General features: G+C 34.5%; 2 protein-coding genes across 2 annotated transcripts; one reads left to right on the top strand and one right to left on the bottom strand.

Annotated features, from left to right (window-relative positions):
• The first annotated feature begins 44 nt into the window (after nucleotides 1-44).
• LOC132755021 (TM2 domain-containing protein 3-like) lies at nucleotides 45-19548 on the top strand. Its single transcript, XM_060745803.1, has 5 exons — nucleotides 45-202; nucleotides 5584-5852; nucleotides 8510-8678; nucleotides 11204-11279; nucleotides 12707-19548. The coding sequence occupies exons 1-5, from the start codon at nucleotides 100-102 to the stop codon at nucleotides 12882-12884; spliced, it is 795 nt and encodes a 264-aa protein (XP_060601786.1). The 5' UTR covers nucleotides 45-99; the 3' UTR covers nucleotides 12885-19548.
• LOC132754989 (uncharacterized protein K02A2.6-like) lies at nucleotides 14536-16801 on the bottom strand. Its single transcript, XM_060745764.1, has 3 exons — nucleotides 16655-16801; nucleotides 15097-15744; nucleotides 14536-14889 (listed from the first exon to the last, which is right to left on the bottom strand). The coding sequence occupies exons 1-3, from the start codon at nucleotides 16799-16801 to the stop codon at nucleotides 14536-14538; spliced, it is 1149 nt and encodes a 382-aa protein (XP_060601747.1).
• Nucleotides 19549-19918: the final 370 nt, after the last annotated feature.

Below are 19918 nucleotides of genomic sequence, written 5' to 3'. Positions count from 1 at the left end.
ATAATAATTTGAAAAATATCTGGTATTTATCAACATTAAAAAATTATTATTTTTGTTTATGATGTAAACTAGTAAACCGGAAGTAATGGAGAGGTCGTGATGGATTTCTGCAGATTACTTTCATTTCATTATTGTTCTCTCAATATATTTATAAGTTTGAGTTTATTGCCAATTTGTTTTAGAATTACTTCATGTAGTACTGGTAAGATTATGCTATGTATATTTAAAACTGTTCAAATAAAAGATAAATTTCGGACATGACATTTTCGGACAAACCACTGTTAGTTGTTTAAATACACTGGCATGCAAATGCAGCAAGTAGTGACTGTACAGGAGTATTACTCTCATTTTTATTTGTTTATTATCCTATCGTCATTGAATTTATTATCACATTAATATGAAAGTAGACAAAGCCTTTGAACGAGGAAGTCAAATAAAATATTACTTCAATTTTTTATTTTTACATTTTCTTTTTAAAAAAAGTACCGCTTCCATTTAGACTGGTACCCAGCACACTTCATCTTATATGAGGACCATATAAGGATTGGGTACCAGATTAGGCTTCCCTCAGCTATTATTGTTACCTTTGTAATAGTTCCGGTTTATTATCAGTGGTTCAAGCTGATTCAAGCCCAACACTCGGTGGCGCTCTGGACAAATATATCTTTAAACGGCACTTTACCCAGGTTCTCTGAACTCTTAATTGGCAACCAGTGGCTAGGATGGTGGTGTTGGACGCTACCTTCAATTTACTCTTTATATTAAGAAAGTATAACACAAGACTTTATAAATTTAACACTACAAGATTTATTTAAACGATAATCATAGAATTTATTTATCAAGAGTATGAACAAGATTATATATTTAACCAGAATCTACCAACAAGCAGCGATCAAATTAACTTGGTACATTGCTCACAAAACGTTCAGGCCCGCAACTCAAAACAGTGAAACTAAAGCAATCAAAGACATCGAGAATTGTGCAATCACCATAAACGACTGGATGAACCAGAATAAGCTGAAAATGAACACTTCGAAAACCGAGTTTATCATTTTTGGAAGCAAACAGCAACTTCACAAATGCCAGACAACTGAATTTGACATCGCCGGTGACAAAGTCAGTCGCGTAAAATGTATTCGTTACTTAGGAGCCTATCCCGATGAAACATTAAACCTTAAAGAACATGTAAAAAATAAATGTAGAACAGCCATGCTCAACTTTTTTAGAATTAAGAATATACGCAACTATCTTACCAAAGAAGCAACAGAAACTCTTATCTTAAGTCTAGTGATCTCACATCTTGATTACTTCAATGTGATTTTGTATGGTATTCCCGATAAAGACATTTACAAACTCCAAAGGATACAAAACATGTGTGCAAAGTTGGTTTTAAAACGTCGGAAATTTGATAGTTCTAAACAGGCATTGTATGATTTGCATTGGTTACCTATTAAAGCAAGAATAAATCAGAAAATTCTAACATTCATGTACCAATGTTCTGTAGGCAGCGCACCGCTTTACCTGGCTGAACTTTTAAGCCGGCAGGTTCCAAAGCGACAAGGGCTCAGATCAGCTGTTTTAGTAGACAGTGTTTACGAAGTGCCTTTTAATAAAAGAAAACATTCAGTGACAGAAGTTTTGGTACGGCGGGACCGAAATTATGGAACCAATTACCAATAGATATTAGACAGTCTCAGTCTCTAGATGTGTTTAAACATAAACTAAAAACCCACTTTTTCAATAACTTCTACTCATTGTTTTAATTTAATTTTTGGCTTTAACAACTACGGTGATTCAGAACAATTTGCTAAGCAATAATCTAGCACAATTGCTATTGTAAAATTCAAGTAACTTCTGCGTTTTAGTCTGATATTTTTACATAACCTATGTGTTTTACCAGAAATACATGTATTTAATTTTTTAATGACTGTGTAAGAACCAACTATATTTTTATATGTTTTAGTTATTTTTATTCGTTTTTATGCTCTTTGTATTATGTGCTGGGTCTCTGATATTCTACGGTATATTTTAGGCAATATTTTTTTTTGTTTAAATTGTCTGTATCACTTTTATTATTTGTATTTTAGCATTTTTTGAATTTTTTTTGCATTCATGTTAAAACAGTATCATTATGGGATTTTAGTTTAAATTGTATTTTATTGTAAAACGCCATTGAATACATGTTTAATTGTAAATAATAGGCGTTTAACCAAATAAACCAGTTTCAGTTTCAGTACGGAAAACAAGCGAAAAGGGCAATAAAAACTGAGAACATTTACTAAAATGCAGCTCTATTACACCTTGTATGTTAAAAAGTTGCAATTGGTCAATTATTGGAATTTTTGCTGTAAATCATTGTATTACGGTGCCCAGCATGAAATGATACTTAAAATTTCATTGATAATAATAGAATTCTATATATTTTTTTATTTGTTTTTTATTTAATTGCCTTTGAATAATATGAAATTACGCAAAGCCTGTATGAACGGTGAAGTCGGTTAAAAAAAGATTTAATTTTTCCATTTTAAAGGTGTCATTCAGTATTTTATGCACAGCTTCCATTTTTACTGGGAAATACTCAATGATTATTATTAGTCTGAAAAGTTGTGATTGTTAGTTATAGGAATACCTTGTCTATTATCAATATCATTGGGTTACAAATATGAAATGGCGGTGCCCGATTAGAACTGACACTGAAAAATTCATTGATAGGTACTGGTTGGGGACCATCTGGCATCAAACCATGACATATTGTTGCTGACATATTGTATATCATGTTAAAAATCAAAACACCCAAGCTTTTATCTGAATTAAATCACGTCATGTACATATCTGTCCGGACACATGGTACTGTAGTGTAGAAAATTTAGGCAATTTTGATACCCTCCTTGTTGAGCCTCAGATATAAGTGTTAATACATTCAGAAATAAACAAACTAGTTTGTTAGTTACAGTAGGAGAAGAACCAAGCTGAACTGTGTCAAATTTTTAGGTGTCTGGGTTAAAAATGATGAAATCTGTACGGAAAAATGTTCAAAAAGTGTCCGGTTGATGGTCCCTGACCAGTATAGAATTCTATATATTCTTTAATTGTTTTTTATTTGATTTCCTTTTAGATATACAAACGTGATCTATAGCCGGGCAAGCCAATGCCGGGCCCACTTTGCGCATAAACTGATAAATTTTATGTAATGTTGTATCAGTGTTGCATCTAGAATTTCAAAATTATGGGGGATTGTCCCCCACTCAATTGAAAAATGTGGGGGATTTGAAAAAGATGTGGGGGACATACATTGACCTTACAATATGACATACAGAATAGAGTTCATTTATTTTACATTCAGGCCTTTTTGACAGCTATCGTCCGCTCAAAAACGGAAGTAGAAAAAATAAAATATTGACGAATACTACATTTCACACGCGAGATGACTTAGTCGGCTGCTACACGCGATTTAGTACATATTTTAGTCATAACCACGAGTGAAAACAAACATGGCTGAAGCGTTTAAGATACGATGAAGATAAATTGAATTAAGTTGAAAAGATTGTCAGATGCGCGACTTGGCGCGCACTGACTTCAATAAAATGCGCGATCTGCATAAAAAATGCGCAAATCGCGCAATCGCGCGGCCTAGATGCAACACTGGTTGTATTGAAATTCAAACAAAAGATGAGTGAATGAAGTGTTTTAAGGGGTGAAGTACCTTCAAAATTTGCAGGCCTCTACAAATCCTATTGCCCAATGTCTAGGACAACTCTTATTTAAACCACTTTGGACAAATGACAAACTTAGTCCCAGAAAAGTCTAATTTTGACAAATGCTTATACTGTTACTAAGAAATAGTAAATACGATCTCATACATGATTGATAAGTAGCTCAAGTACTTATGCATATAACATGGATTTTCTGCTTGAATGATTTTTGGGTGAGTTTATATGGTCCTTGAATGAAAAAGGTGTTTTGGTCTGTTAGTGATTGTAGTGTTGCCAGCTACACAGAAGCTTGTTCAGACTACTCCTCAGAAACTCCTGCTGCAATTATATCCAAACTTTCCAGGAATGATCAGTACCAAGTCTAGTTATGCATATCATCACCATTTTCTGGTTCAATATTTTTTAGCTCACCTGAGGACAATGTCCTCAAGGTGAACTTTTGTGATGGCCCATTGTCCGTCGTCCATCTTTCGTCTGTGCGCATGTGCGTCAACAATTCACATGGCCAAATTTGTTGAAAATTTGCAGGGATGTTTCTTGCATGAAGCTCTACCGAAGTTGTTCAAAGAATTAAATTCTGTGAAGAACTCTGGTTGCAATGGCAACTGAATGATATTTTTACAAAAATCTTAAAAAATCTTCTTGTAAAAAAACAAAACAGCTAGAGCTTACATATTTGGCATGAAACATCTTCTTGTGGATGTCTACCAAACTTGTTCAAATAAAAGCACTAGGATCATGTATATAGTAAAAACTTATAAAATCTTCTTGTGAAAATCTAAAACTAAAAGGAAGTAGAGCTTAGATTTTTGGCATGAAACATTTTCTAATAGATATCTACCAAGTTTGTTAAAATAAAATCCCCAGGGTCAAAATTGACCTCACCCCAGGGGTTCATTGATTTTCCTTATATGTATATAGTAAAAACCTAAAAAATCTTCTTGTGACAATCTAAAAGCACTATAGATAATATATTTAGTGGATGCCTATCAAGTTTGTTCAAATAAATGCCCTAGGGTCAAAATTGGTCCAGCCCCAGGGGTCATTTATTTTCCTTATATGTATATAGTAAAAACTAATTGTGAAAATCCTAAACACCTAAAGCTTAGATATTTGGCATGTTCTAGTGTAATTGTCTACCATGTTTGTTGAAATAAACCCCTAGGGTCAAAATTGGCCGGCCCCAGGGGATCAAGGTTGACAGTTCAATCTCCAGCCAGGTCAAATGTTTGTTTTCCCTCCCTTTTTCAATCATCTTTTTATTAGCTCACCTCTCACTTAGTGACAGACTGAACTGCTTAATAAAATGGCTGCCAGAGTTAAAATTAGAAAACAATAACATCTTAACAACATCTTAACCACTGGTTCAGTTTTGAAATAATTTTACACAAACATTTCTTTGGTGAAAGTGTACTTTTTTCAGATTAAGCTGTCCCTTGTATTCAAATTGTGCTTCTGGGGTGAAAAGGGGCTACACTTTGACCTTTTGACCAATTTCTCAGGTGAGCGATCTGGGGGCCCTCTGGGCCCTCTTGTTGTAAGAGTTACAGCCCTGTAACGAATTTCCTTTTTAAATATTGTACAGTAACAGACTGCTCACTTAGATTATTGGTGTACAGTCTGGGGAAACTGTAGCAATGAACAGATTTTGGATATAATAAAATTTCAGAAAAGAGCTGCAAGAATCGTTCTTGACACAAGAGATGATGCTCCATTTACTGATTTAATGAATTAAATTGGATAAAATTTGATGAAAGAATAAGATACAGTCATTATGTATGAATCTTTCAACAATGCTTCATTTCCAAAGTACATAAAAAACAATTTTTTCTACATATATGTAGAATTATGTGTTTGATTTTATCTTCAGCTGATGTTGTAAAACGAGATGCAGTATCAACAATCATTCCACCTATTGTTGACACAAATACAACAACAGATGCAAGCAAAGGCAACTTTTTCAATGTAACACCAACTGAGTCAACCACCATTGATTTCTCCTACCTCCAACATTGTCCAGATAATGTACCTTGTGAAAACCTTGGTGCTTCATGTATAAACTGCAAGCTCAACTACTACTGTGTCTATGGGAAGACTGAGACAACAGAATGTACTGTCAAACAGAACATCACATGTTTGGTAAATCTCGTTAATTTCTATATTTTCTTTATCTCTGTGTTTATATACAGTCAAGCCAGATCTTGTGATAAAATTTGCTTTTATAAAATGACAAAAGTAATTCCTCGTACTAATTTTATTATTCCAGTCTGTTTGAGTTATATATGGATTGTACATGTAATGGAAACATATGCAAACAAAGACCCGTAAAGGGATTTTTTTTCTTTAAAGTGACCTTACATATGTATGGTCATCCAAATGTAAAATGATTGTAGGTAAAAGACAAAATAGTTATACTGTATACAGTTTGTTATTTTTGCTTTACAAATTTATGTTTTATTGGTCTGTAGGTATGTAGGTAAGTCAATTGGTAGACCATTTTGTTTCCGCTCAATTACTAGAGAACCATTTTACCCACAGCCTTCAAACTTTCTAGAATGGTCACCCTCATTTAGCAGAAGGCTGTTGGTGTTGTTTTTGGGCACTAATGCCTAAAGCAGTAAAGGACAATGTCTCAGTGACCGTGAATGTGAAAAACATTTCTGCTCACTACCTAGACTACCATATGACCCACTGCCTTCAAACTTCATTCAGTCATCGAATTTAGCACTGGCCCGGTGGCCCATGGCCAGTGAAAATTAGTTCGGGCTAGTGTAAATTTTAAGAAAATTTAGTTAAATATATAGTAGAATAAATTCAAAACTCGAATTCGGGCCAGTGAATTCAAAATCTTAAATTTGATGACTGTTCATTGGATGATCATTTCTTTAGGGTTAAGAAGACCCCTCTTGTTTATATGTGCTTATTTATGCATGAAGGTCAAGGTTAAATGTGGAAACTGTTTTTACAAAGGATGACCATCCTTATTTATTAGAGAAGCCTTTAACTGTTAAGGGCACACATTCATAAAGGTCAAGGTCACAGTGACCCGGACTGTGAAAACTGTTTGCGCTCTATTAATTAAGTATGGACAACAATATAAATCATTGCTTGTTAGTTTTAATATAAATAGAACTTGTGTAAGATCTTTCCTAATATATTTTTATAAGGTCCATGTACATTTAAATTTAGAAGTAAATTTAATTAAATGTATATAATACATATAAAATTTTTATAAGGTCCATGTACATTTAAATTTAGAAGTAAATTTAATTAAATGTATACATATAAAAATTAGTATTGTTACCGATATGCACTAGGTGCATTGACAGCATATCTGTCCAAATAACTATTATGTGGTTAAAGGTTTTTTTTAGCTCACCTATCACAAAGTGACATGGTGAGCTTTTGTGATCGCTTTTCATCCGTCGCCCTTCTGTAAACTTTTACTTTAAACAACATCTCCTCATAAACCCCTAAGCCAATTTTATCCAAACTTCACAGGAATGTTCCTTTGGTAGTCAACTTTAAAAAAAATTTCATAGAATTTAATTCCAAGCAGAACTCTGGTTGCAAACCGAACGAAAAAACTTAAAATATCTTCTTTTAGAAAACCCAAATAGCTAGAACTTAGCTATTAAGCATGGAACATCTTCTAGTAGGTGTCTACCAAATTTGTTCAAATAAAAGCACTGGGGTCAAAATTGGCCTTGCCCCAGGGGGTCATTGTTTTTCCCATTATGTATATAGTAAAAACTTAAAAAATCTTCTTTTAAAAAACCTTTAGAACTAGAGCTAAGATATTTAACATGAAACATCTTCTAAAGGTGTCTACCATTTTTGTTCAACATCTTCTAAAGGTGTCTACCATTTTTGTTCAAATAAGGGCCCTGGGGTTAAAATTGGCTTGCCCCGGGGTATCATTGATTTTCCTTATATGTATAAAGTAAAAGCTTAAAAAATCTTCTGTTAAAAAACCCAAAGAGCTAGAGTTCAGATATTAAGCATGAATTATCTTCTAGTGAGGGTCTACCAAATTGTTCAAATAATTTAAGCCCTGGGGTCAAAATTGGCCCATGCCCTAGGGGGTCATTCATTTTCCCTTTATGTATATAGTAAAAACTTAAGAAATCTTTTTTTTTTTTTTTTTAAACCTTTAGAGCTAGAGTTAACATATTTAGCATAAAACATCTTCAAATGGGTGTCTACCAAGTTTGTTCAAATAAAAGCCCCCTGGTTAAAATTGGCCCCGCCCGGTGAGTGAATTCAGAGCCATCATGGCCCTCTTGTTTCTTGATTTGTTAAGAAACTAGCATTATAGACATACTTAAATAGACTTACACCTGAATACAGAATATTTTTCCCAGCTAATTTGGGGGTACAAACAAACTTATAGAAAGATCATCGAAACATGAGGGTATTTGATTTGTTCAAGATAACATAACCCCCAAGTATATATTCTATTGCCAAGTGTTTTAATATTCTTTCTCTTTTGTATCATAGGCAAAAATAATATCCTAACACGCTTCACATATTTTCTCAATCAAACAGGTAGGGCAGTCAAGTGCATTATTACAGCATAAAAAACAGAGTACGTACAGGTCATATAAGGTCAGATATGACATAAATAAATCAAATGAAGTCAGGAAAATTACTTCTAGTCGCTCAATGTAGTTCAACATATTTTTATCAATTCTCTATGTGAGAACGGAAGTAGATATTAATTTTTCTTGCATTATAGTATAATGATACTTTTAATTAAGAAAAAGTAGAGCATTATTTTTTCATATTATTTTCAGGGAAGCCGGACTTTCAAAAGACCATATCATTGTCGCTATGGTTACCAACTTGATGCTGATAAAATATCATGTGCTAAAGCATTGATGGGAAGCAACTGTCAAATGAAGCAAGCCCCGCCTCAGACATTTATAACTTACTGTACAGTAAAAGAAGAAGAAATATGTCTAGGTATAAGTTTCATTTCATATTCATTTCTGTAAAACCATAAAAAACAGGTGAAATATACTATAAACATTACAAAAGCTGTTCTGAGTTTTTATATTTTATATGTATCATAATGGATATAAATTTAATATGAAAAATGAATAAAAAAAACTATGAAAAATATTTATCTGCTTATTTAGGATTAGAGATGTCCATCACCCCGCAAGGGCACAAAATGCAACTTTCACTGTCAAGTACAAACCCCAGTCATGCCCTGATAGAGTTAATTTTGTAGCACAAAGTGGTGATAATTTACCTCCATGCAATTTCCATGGAGTATAAGCCAAAGATATGAATTTTGAGCCAAAGTAGGTCACTGTATGGCAGTCAATGAGAACCTAAATGTACATTAACCTGAGACAATAATGAAAGGAGGTAGCCCTTAAAAGGGGCTGTTGGTGCCAAGCAAAGGGCCTGTCTTACAAGCCGTCATTTGTACTAGGGGCTAATGCACCCCTGTGACTCAGCCTACTTTGCCTTCCTCTCGGCTTTATTCAGGACACCGGAAGTCAACTTTTAAATTCTGTTTATAACTGACATATATATAGTAGATTCTACCAGCACCAAGCTGTCCAGTACTTGCTACATGTTAACATTTAGATGCTTCTCCAGTACTGAATGAGTTTGATGCAGTGAGCTCGAGTACTGACTGGATGAGGTTGCAGTTTTTAACTTGTGTTGGGCTGACTCAAAATGTATTTCACCATATAGTCATGAAACTTTACAGAACTGTTGGTCATCATGTGTAGTTGTGCATCTGGGACTTTCCTTGTTTTTAATTATGCCCCCATTTCGAAGAAAAGGGGGTATATTGCTTTGCACTTGTCGGTCCGTCGGTCCGTAGACCAAATGGTTTCCGAGTGATAACTAAAGAACCCTTAGGCCTAGGAACTTCAAACTTGGTATGGTGATTGGTCATGACCAGTAGATGACCTCTATTGATTTTGGGGTCAAGGGGTCAAAGGTCAAGGTCACATTGACCTTGTAAGCAAAAACAGTTTCCGATCAATAACTAAAGAACCTTAAGGCCTAGGAACTTCAAACTTGGTAAGGTGATTGGTCATGACCAGTAGATGACCCCTATTGATTTTGGGGTCAAAGGCTCAAAGGTCAAGGTCACATTGACCTTGTAAGCAAAAACGGTTTCCGATCAATAACTAAAGAACCTTAAGGCCTAGGAACTTCAAACTTGGTATGGTGATTGGTCATGATCAGTAGATGACCCCTATTGATTTTGAGGTCACTAGGTCAAAGGTCACGGTCACAGGGGCCTTGACTTCAAAAAGCTTGTCCGCCCAATAACTTAAGATTCCTTTGACCTACAGTTGTCATATTTGGCATGGAGGTTAGTCATGATTAGTAGATGACCCCTATTGATTTTGAGGTCACCAGGTCAAAGGTCAAGGTCACAGGGGCCTTGACTTCAAAAAGCTTGTCCGCCCAATAACTTAAAATTCCTTTGACCCACAGTCTTCATATTTGGCATTGAGGTTAGTCATGATTAGTAGATAACCCCTATTGACTTTGAGGTCACCAGGTCAAAGGTCAAGGTCACAGGGGCCTTGACTTCAAAAAGCTTGTCCGCCCAATAACTTTAGATTTCTTTGACCCACAGTCTTCATATTTGGAATGTAGGTTAGTCATGATTAGTAGATGACCCCTATTGATTTTGAGGTCACCAGGTCAAAGGTCAAAGTCACAGGGACTTTGACCTTAAAAAGTTTGTCTGCCCAATAACTTTAGATTCCTTTGACCCACAGTCTTCATATTTGGCATGGATGTTGATCATGATTAGTAGATGACCCCTTTTGATTTTGAGGTCACTGGATCAAAGGTCAAGGTCATAGGGACTTTGACTTCAAAAAGTTTGTCCACCCATTAACTTAAGATTCCTTTGACCCACAGTCTTCATATTTGGCATGGATGTTGATCATGACTATAAGGTGACCCCTATTGATTTTGAGGTCACTGGGTCAAAGGTCAAGGTCACAGGGACCTTGACAAAAAAAAGCTTTTCTTCTCAATTGCTAAAGAATGTCCTGTCCGCAATGTATTGATTTTGACATTTTCACATTTGAAGCATGTAGAATACATAACTTAGCAATGCACTGGCTTAGTAACCTCAGATTTGGCAGGGAGGTTGTCCTTGAGCTCTAAATGGCCACTGTTGATTCTGACAAAGTGGTATGCGGGGGTATTCACGCCATGATAGTGGCAGTTCTAGTTTACTCAGTTATCTTCTTTTTTTTTTACAAAAGTAATGGTTAAGAGATGATTATACTCTTTTAAGAAGGCAATTCATTCTACTTATTATTGGTACACAGATATAAATATATAAGGTAAAATATAGGTCGAGTTCAAATTTGGCTTTAGATCACTTATTTTTCACATAGTTAAGCTGGTGGATGTGGGTACGAATCACCTCTAGTGATAGCTCTTGTTTGTTCGATCAGTTCTAGAGATGTTCCATGTTTTATGTTATATTCCAGGAAACAGAACATTCCTTAAAAAGTTTCCATGTAACTGGACCAGTGGATTTAAATGGTCAACAGCGCTAGCACTAAGGTATACAATGTATTGTTATTAGTAATACAATGTGCAACTGCTACAAATGATGTAAAACACTGTTTGACTTCTCTAAGTTATATTTCTATATCTTTAAAACTGATTGTCATTGCTCAGTCATACTTCCATATCTGTCACACTGTTTGACAAAAATACACCATATTCTTAAATTTATAGAACTGTACTTCACCATATTCCTATATTTATAAAATGGTACTACACCATATTCCTATAATTATAAAACTGAACTACACCATATTCCTGTATTTATAAAACTGTTTATGTAACATACATGTACACTGACAAGTGTTTTTCACACCTGCATAGATAAAGCAAGTCACCATAAACTGAATTGAATTGCATCCTTCCTGTTGGGATTATGTTTAAATCTACATTAAAATATACAAAAATTTGACACTCAAATTGCTGTTCGCTTTTCAGAGGATTTTCATGCATGTTTAGCATTAATAGCCTACAGAAAATTGTCCGGTTTTCGGAATTTAGAGGTTCCAGTATTTAGAGGATATTCATCAATAAACTTATTAGGAAAAAATAAGGGACTTTTAAAGCTGTCATATTTCTGTAACAATAGTCATATATTTGTAAAATGTATATTTTGCATATGATAATTTTACCATCCCAGGTTTTATTTAAGGCATTGTACGTGGTCACATGGGGCGTCCGTGGTTGAATGGTTAAGGTCGTTGACTTCAAACCACTTGCCCCTCACCGCTGTGGGTTCGAATCCCGACAGGGACTTGGATTCTTTCATGTGAGGAAGCTATCCAGCTACCTTACAGAACGTCGGTGGTTCTACTCAGGTGCCTGAAATAATGCACAGAGGGGCACCTGAGGTCTTCCTCCACCAGTAAAGCTGGAAAGTTGCGATATGACCTATACTGTGTCAATGTGACGTAAAACCCAATCAAACAAACATGGTCACATTAATGGATTTCTGTTAATACATCATTAATACATTCTGCTGGTCTTATGTTTGATATACTTTTGGTGTTTGGCAGATATATAATTTAAATATGCATGTATTTAATTTAGCTTTAAAGTAAAACAAGTTAAACTTTCAGTAGTATCATGTGAGATAACACGATGAAGATTAAAGTAGGGCTTAAGGCCATGATCTCTGGGTTGTTAGGCAGATATTTAAACTGTTTGGTCACAGACCCCCTGATTATTGCTATTTGCTCATGGAACTATTACAAAAAAAAAAAAAATACAAAGATTTATTTGTAAAAAAGCAGATATATACATATTTATATGAATTGTTTAAGGGATGACAAGGTATTGGATGTTCAGTTATATATTTGTTGAATAAAAAAAAAAGAATGGATGCATAGATATATAAGTAAAAAGAAGATACATGAAATTATTGCTTAACATTTCTTTTACATATTTTGATGTATATTTTACAGTGTAACATTGGGTGGTTTTGGTGTGGACAGGTTCTATATTGGATTATGGAGATCTGGTATCGGCAAGCTCTTCAGTTTTGGAGGTCTTGGAGTTTGGACAATAGTAGATGTTGTACTGATAGCAGTGGGATATGTTGGACCCCATGATGGTTCCTTGTACATTTACCCCTGGGACTGAACTTGCTGACACATTCCTCATCAGGGAACCAATAATTAGTATGCTCATCAACACTACTATTTCACAGATGGATGAAAATATCTATCAAGACTGTCTCACACTGATTTGTCATGAAACTTACATAAGACAAGTTTTGTGTGCTGAATATTGAGAAAAACACATGAGAAATGATGACTTTCTGAAAAGTTTTCTTATTCTTTTGAGATCAATTTTGTGACAAACTGTGGTAAATTCTAAGAAAACTGAAGGATGTGGACTGACAGTGACTTTCTTCTCTATCAATGAAGGCTTCAAGCATTTGTGTAGGCTATAGAGAAAAATATCATCAATATTTATAGATTCATCTTCCTACATTTTAAAAGAAGCATAAATAAAGAATATTGAATTCCAATCAGGGCTGGCAAAATTTGATTTGGACTTACTTGTCTGTTTTTATGTGATGCATTTTTCAACTTGTCCGTATGATTTTTACATAGTTAATTCTTGAAAATTTACATTTGTCCGTACAGGCTGTGGGACAACCTGGGCAATACGGACAATTGGTTTTGCCCGCCCTGCCAATAGATGAATAAAAAGCTATTGACACCAAAAAAGCTTCATAGTTTTAGGACTGGGACACTGGGCCAAGATAGTTGTAAAGAATTGTGTGTGCAATATCATGTATATAACATGTATTATGTAAATTTGTAATGGACAACATGTGATAATATAGATCTCATAGCCATGTCTATAAATCTGTGGATGTATTTATGATTGTAAATATTGAAACTGTCATACAATGAAGATACACAATAACACAATTATGTCTTATATTTCTTAATATATACCTCATGATTGATGTTTATGTTTTACAAATTTGTTTATTCGTATAGTCATTATATTATGATTTTTCATTGATTGTAATTAAGACTTGTTAGGTATCTTGTAACAGATTTACAATTGTGTGATGCTAGTTTGATATCCAACCTGAAATTTTTGTGATTTTTTTTTTTAGCTCAGATGTTAAAGGTCAAAATAATTGAATTTTGCTTGATTTTTGCTATAATTGGCTATAACTTTAATTATGAATGGTATGTTTTCATTCTTGAGCACAATTACTTTAAGGACAATATCTTAAAGAAGATCAAACTTGTAATACTTCTTGTGTAATGTACGTATATTTATTATGGATACGGAGTTCAGTAATTCACAAATGTGAATAGATTAAAGTAAGAACACAGATGTGAGCTTATCAAGTTTAATCTCAGAACTGGCTAGTGGCGGGAATCGCCTGTCTATAAATAAGAACTGCCCATTCAAGCATTAATGGAATAGTACTGATAATATAAAGGTCAAGGTAAAATAATCATGCAGGTTAAACTAGTATCTGATATCGTTACATTTCCCTCTTCTTGAGAATTTGAAACTCTTTCAATATACAAATGTCTATTAAATATGTTTGATAATCATTTAACAATAATATTTTTATTACATGAAATAATGAATAATATAGATGTTTAAGTTGTTACTTAACAAACAAACAAGCTTTATCATTGATGAAAAAATACATGTATATGAATTACAATAATGCGTGTAATTAAAACATAGGTTTTAACTAATAAGTCATAAAGTTCAATCACATCTTTTTTTTTAATGTTTTCTGCTTTATTGTTCATTTGTTACTCCATTTTTCATCAAAGTATCTTTTGTTCTGTTTTACTTCCCTGCCTGAACGTGTGACATAAGGGTTATTTTGGCGGGGCTTATCATTGCACTCAGAGGTTATAGCGTGGTCAGAATTATGTGATTCTGGAAAGTTACTGACAGTGGGGTTCAATAAGGGGTTATTGGGAGGTGATTCTTCCAGGATTCTAGGTGAGAATTCTTGAATTTCTGGAAAGTTTTCCTTTGTTTTGTTCAGCTTGACCCTGTTTCTGCGGTAAATACCACCTGTTTTAGTTTGCACTGAATAGGAGCGGTCATCGTGTATTTCTATAACTCTTGCTGGTTCCCAGTGATTTTTAACCTGAAGCCGTATATACTCATTTAGTTTTAGAGGGGGGAGTTTTCTGGTGGTTTTATCATAGCAAGATTTTTGTTTTTGTTTGATATCTTTCATTTTTTTATTTATTGTCTTGGGGTCGATGCATTGGGGCTTCAGTTGCGCATTAGTGACAGGTAGAATTGATTTTGTTCTTCTACCCATTAATAGTTGGTTTGGTGAAAAGCCAACTTCAAGGGGTGTATTTCTATATTCTAGAATAGCCAAATATGGATCTTTCTGGCTTTCCTGGGCTTTTTTGAATAACCTTTTAACAATGGACACTGTTTTTTCAGCGAGACCATTGCTGATTGGATGTAAGGGGCTTGATGTAACATGTGAAAAACCCCATTCTCTCGCAAAATCTGCGAAATTTTCTGCAGAGAATTGCGGGCCGTTGTCTGTCATTAGTTTGTCACATATGCCGTATCTGGCCATATGGACTTTAAGTTTTCTAATTACAGTTGTACTTTGAGTATTTGGGAGAGCATCTACTTCAAAGTATCGACTGTAATAGTCTACGGTGACCAGATAGTCCTTGTTGTCAAATGAGAACAAGTCAGCGGCAATGTTTTGCCATGGTCTGTCTGGTACGTCATGTGATATCAAAGGCTCTTTTGCATTTGAATATCTGTGCTTTTGACATACAGCACATTGATAAATATAACTAGTGATTTGTTTTGCCATGCCAGGCCAAAACAAAGCGTCCCTAGCTCGTCGTATAGTTTTTTCCACACCCATATGACCTTGATGAACTGACTCTATCAATTGCTGTCTTGCGTAGGCGGGAATAACGATTGTTTGACCAATATAAGGTCGTCTGCTACAGAGAGTTCGTCTCTGTGATTGAAAAATTCCACAACAGCAGGATTACAGTCTGCGCGGGAAATTGGCCATCCCTCATTTGTAGGTTCTGTTACTTTTGTAATTATCCTCTTTCTCCATGTGCTGGAGTTCAGTTTTTAATCTTTCTCTTAATGCCTCCGGAACCCTGCGGAGAGGATTAATGATAGGAATTGCATCTGGCCTATAGTGCAATCTACTCTCACCTGGAATGACCCCGATGCCTTTAAATACATCTCCATACTCTGATAAGATCTTTTGTTTATCAGGTGGTGTAGATTTTTGTTTTGTTTTGGGTTTTACGTCACATTGACACAGTATAGGTCATATCGCGACGTTCCAGCTTTACTGGTGGAGGAAGACCTCAGGTGCCCTTCCGTGCATTATTTCAGGCACAAACGGGCACCTGAGTAGAACCACCGACGTTCCGTAAGCTAGCTAGATTGCTTCCTCACATGAAAGAATCCAAAGTCCCTGTCGGGATTCGAACCCACAGCGGTGAGGGGCAAGTGGTCAACGACCTTAACCACTCGGCCACAGACGCCCCAAGTGGTGTAGAGGTTTCTACTGAGTATGTCAATTGTATCAGGTTAAGGTTAACAGATGTTTGTAAACTAAGTAGTGGGACGGTGTTGCTATCTACAATGTAGCAATTTGATTGACAGCTCTGATCCCTGTAACTCATTTGCAGGTTGAGCGTGCCACATACAGGTAACCTGTTTCCAGTGTATGAGGTCAAGTGACTACTGGGGGGCTCAAGAGGGTGATTTATGTTGAGTTTCTTGAGCTGATTTAAAGGGAGAATATCTACAGCGCTACCTGTGTCTAATTTGAAATGTATAGGTATACGGGAAGGGCCAACATTTATTTGGACAAATGCACGTTCAGTAGGAGAAGAAAAATTTACCGTGTCTATGCAAAATTCTGTATTTTCCTCTGCATCCGAATCACTTTGTTTAAATCCATTTGCTGAACTAACGTTATGTACATTCCTGCTTTTTGATCTGCATACACAGGCAAAATGGTTAAACTTTCCACAATTATGACATGTCATGTTTTTGGCTGGACAGATTTGATGATGCGTGTGCTTTTTTCGTCCACAGTTTGAGCAGTTTCCATCCTTGGAGTTTCCTGCTGCTTTTTGTTACACTATTGTTGGTTGTTGTTGTTGATGATGATGATGCTGATGATAGCGGTGGCATTGATTAGGGCATATATTTCTCTGTTTGACTGCGTCTACATTTTCTTTGCCTATTGTCCTTAATTGTTCTTGGCAGTATTCCATATTTAGCACAATGTGAATTGTTTTGTCAAGTGTTAACTTATCACCTTCGTTGATCAATTTTTCTCTGGCTTTAGGGTTATTTATCCCAAAAACAATTCTGTCACGGATCATTTCTTCCGGCTTGTCGAATTGACAATCTCTGACCCTTATCCGTAGTCGTGTCAGGAAAGAGTCGAAGTTGTCTGAACCCTGCGTTTCGTTATAAAATTTAAATCTGGCAAATATGGGGTTGAGTTTTGGCTGCACGTAAATTCGAAACCGTGTGTAGTAGGTTTCTAATTTTTTCTGGTCTTCTGCTGATATATCACCCCATGTTTGGCGGACTTCTCTGCCCCTGCTTCCTACCCAGATTAATAGGTAGCTGACTTTCTGCTCTTCAATCTTCTCCAGTAACGGGCCGTTGAATATTAATTTTGCATGCTCTTCAAACTTTTGCCATTCGTCTGGCAAATTGGTACTATCCCAATTTATATTCGGCGGTGGAATTCCCTCCATTGTTCTAACAATTGTTTATAATATATGAGAGCTTTATAATCCTTTTTTCACTTTTTTTAATCCTTTTTTTTCTTCTGACACCATGTAATACTTCTTGTGTAATGTACGTATATTTATTATGGATACGGAGTTCAGTAATTCACAAATGTGAATAGATTAAAGTAAGAACACAGATGTGAGCTTATCAATTTTAATCTCAGAACTGGCTAGTGGCGGGAATCGCCTGTCTATAAATAAGAACTGCCCATTCAAGCATTAATGGAATAGTACTGATAATATAAAGGTCAAGGTAAAATAATCATGCAGGTTAAACTAGTATCTGATACCGTTACAAAACTGAATATGGCCTTGACTCATAAGTGACATTGACTTTGAAGGTCAAATTAATATAATTTCACAGTTTCTTTGCTATAACTTTTTTAAGTAATAAATGGGTTGTCTTTATACTTGGGCACAATAATCGTAGACAAGATGTTAAAGAAGATTTAATTCACCTTGACCTTAATTTGACCATGACATTAATAATTAGTAAATTTTGCTTCAATTGGCCATAATTTTGTTATTGGAGAGGTCAAATTATGTTATTGGAGAGGTCAGACCTCTCCACAGTGTTGAGAATGATTGCTTGTGGCATACATTTTTGCATATAAAATAGTAATTTAATGAATCTCATTTAAAGCCTACAGTCTACAAATTTCACTTAAAAATATGACGTTAACATCATTTAACAAAATATCATTTAAGTTACATTTAAAGCTATGAACAATGGTTTACTTGTTTTTTTTATCCTTTTAAATGTATAAATTGATTATTGTTTTCTGAATAGCGATTTACTATTTAATGTTCTGGAAAATAGTAACAGTAGCTATAGCTACAACATCACCAAGCACTATTATATGATGGAGTGAACCATGTACCGAAATTTTGCTGCTCCTTTAACTTTGGAATACCTCACTGATTATTCCTAATTATAGCTTATCCCAAGACTGACAGAAATAACGGATATGTTATTTTTGTTAGCAGATGCAAAACGACCAATCAGAACTTCTTACTTTCCGGCCTTTTAACAATTACATCTTCCACAGCTGCAAAACAAAAACTCTTGCATGCTTCTTTTTAAAGAAGCAAACTTGTTTATTTCATTATTACCTTAAGGACTTTATAACTTTGTTATTTATTTATCTATTTGATTTATTTCTTGGACAAATGACCACTTCTGACAAAACTGACATGATGATGAATTCAAATTTGATCTTGATGTATAAATGACCTTGCCCATCAATGTCAAACAGAAATTTGAGTTGCATTTTTTACAAGAAAATATAGTTTTGTAGGAGTATTGTTTACTACAATATACTAACTATGTTGGAGATAAGAAGAAGTCGAGCATGGCCCCCACCAGGGGGTGGCTCTTGTTTATACTTGTATTCATATTTGGTAAATGTATTAAAGATCCTGTAACACAATTTTTTCATGGTTTTATTTCATAAATATGATGCTCAAATAAGGATTTGTCAATATTGTAAGTTCCAATAAGCATTATTTATAAAGATATTACCCAATTTAACATTTCATGTAAATAAAGGGAGGTAATTAGAGATTTATTTTCTATAAATTCTAAGTCAAATTTTCCAATAAGAAATGAATGCATGTAGTTAACTGATTAAATAAAATGTGCACAAATATTAATTTTGCAGTACACATTTTACATATTCTTCGATGTTTGAAAATTGTTTAATTTGCATAATTATATACATATATAATTTTTTTGCAAGTGTGGTATACACACAGTAACAATATCAATCACAAAACACGGGATCTTTAATACAATACTGCATGAATAATTGAAATTGATTTTGATGACATGATTGATATGTGTTTTAATAATGTCATGATTTGTATTTCATATTTTGCATTGTTCATAATTCATAACTTAGATTATTCTTCATGTCTACTGTTTGTTGTATTGTTTTTTATATAAGTCGAGTAAATTGTCAATGAATAAAAAAATGTATATGCTAGGTTAGACTTTTTATTTTTATGCCGTCATTTAAACCTGAAATGGTTTATTCTATCCATAATCTTTGTTAAACAAAAAAAAAACAGCATCACCATCAATTTAAGCAGTCAAACATTTATTACATAAAGATCAAAGTCACAAATGTTATAACATACATTTGTCCTTTAGCAGAAAATAATTGAAAGAACTTGCAAATTATTAAATTTGAACAGTTATAAAGACCAATGAGTGATAGTGCATTGTTTCTACCATGCAATTTGCAGCTCACCTGAGCTTTTGTGAGGTGTCTCATCAGTGAGTCTGTCAACAACTTTTTTTCCAAACGACTACTTTTAAACCACTGGGTAAAATTTGATGAAATTTTCCTAGGA

This window comes from Ruditapes philippinarum, unplaced genomic scaffold (genome assembly GCF_026571515.1).
Source record: "Ruditapes philippinarum isolate M1 unplaced genomic scaffold, ASM2657151v2 ctg7563_1_1_1_1, whole genome shotgun sequence".
NCBI classification, from domain to species: domain Eukaryota; kingdom Metazoa; phylum Mollusca; class Bivalvia; order Venerida; family Veneridae; genus Ruditapes; species Ruditapes philippinarum.
The sequence above is the reverse complement of the archived record's forward strand: the minus strand, read 5'-3'. Positions and strand labels throughout refer to the sequence as shown.

What these genes read in the sequence shown, in the direction of transcription:
- LOC132755021 (XM_060745803.1), top strand. Translation starts at nt 100, where the DNA reads ATGGATTTCTGCAGATTACTTTCATTTCATTATTGTTCTCTCAATATA. An exon ending in AATTACTTCATGTAGTACTG is followed by an intron (nt 203 to 5,583) that starts GTAAGATTATGC and finishes TTTTATCTTCAG; the next exon opens with CTGATGTTGTAAAACGAGAT. An exon ending in TCAACAGCGCTAGCACTAAG is followed by an intron (nt 11,280 to 12,706) that starts GTATACAATGTA and finishes TATATTTTACAG; the next exon opens with TGTAACATTGGGTGGTTTTG.
- LOC132754989 (XM_060745764.1), bottom strand. Translation starts at nt 16,801, where the DNA reads ATGACATGTCATAATTGTGGAAAGTTTAACCATTTTGCCTGTGTATGC. An exon ending in CAGAATTTTGCATAGACACG is followed by an intron (nt 15,745 to 16,654) that starts GTAAATTTTTCT and finishes TTTCAATCACAG; the next exon opens with AGACGAACTCTCTGTAGCAG. An exon ending in ATAGAAATACACCCCTTGAA is followed by an intron (nt 14,890 to 15,096) that starts GTTGGCTTTTCA and finishes ATACGGCTTCAG; the next exon opens with GTTAAAAATCACTGGGAACC.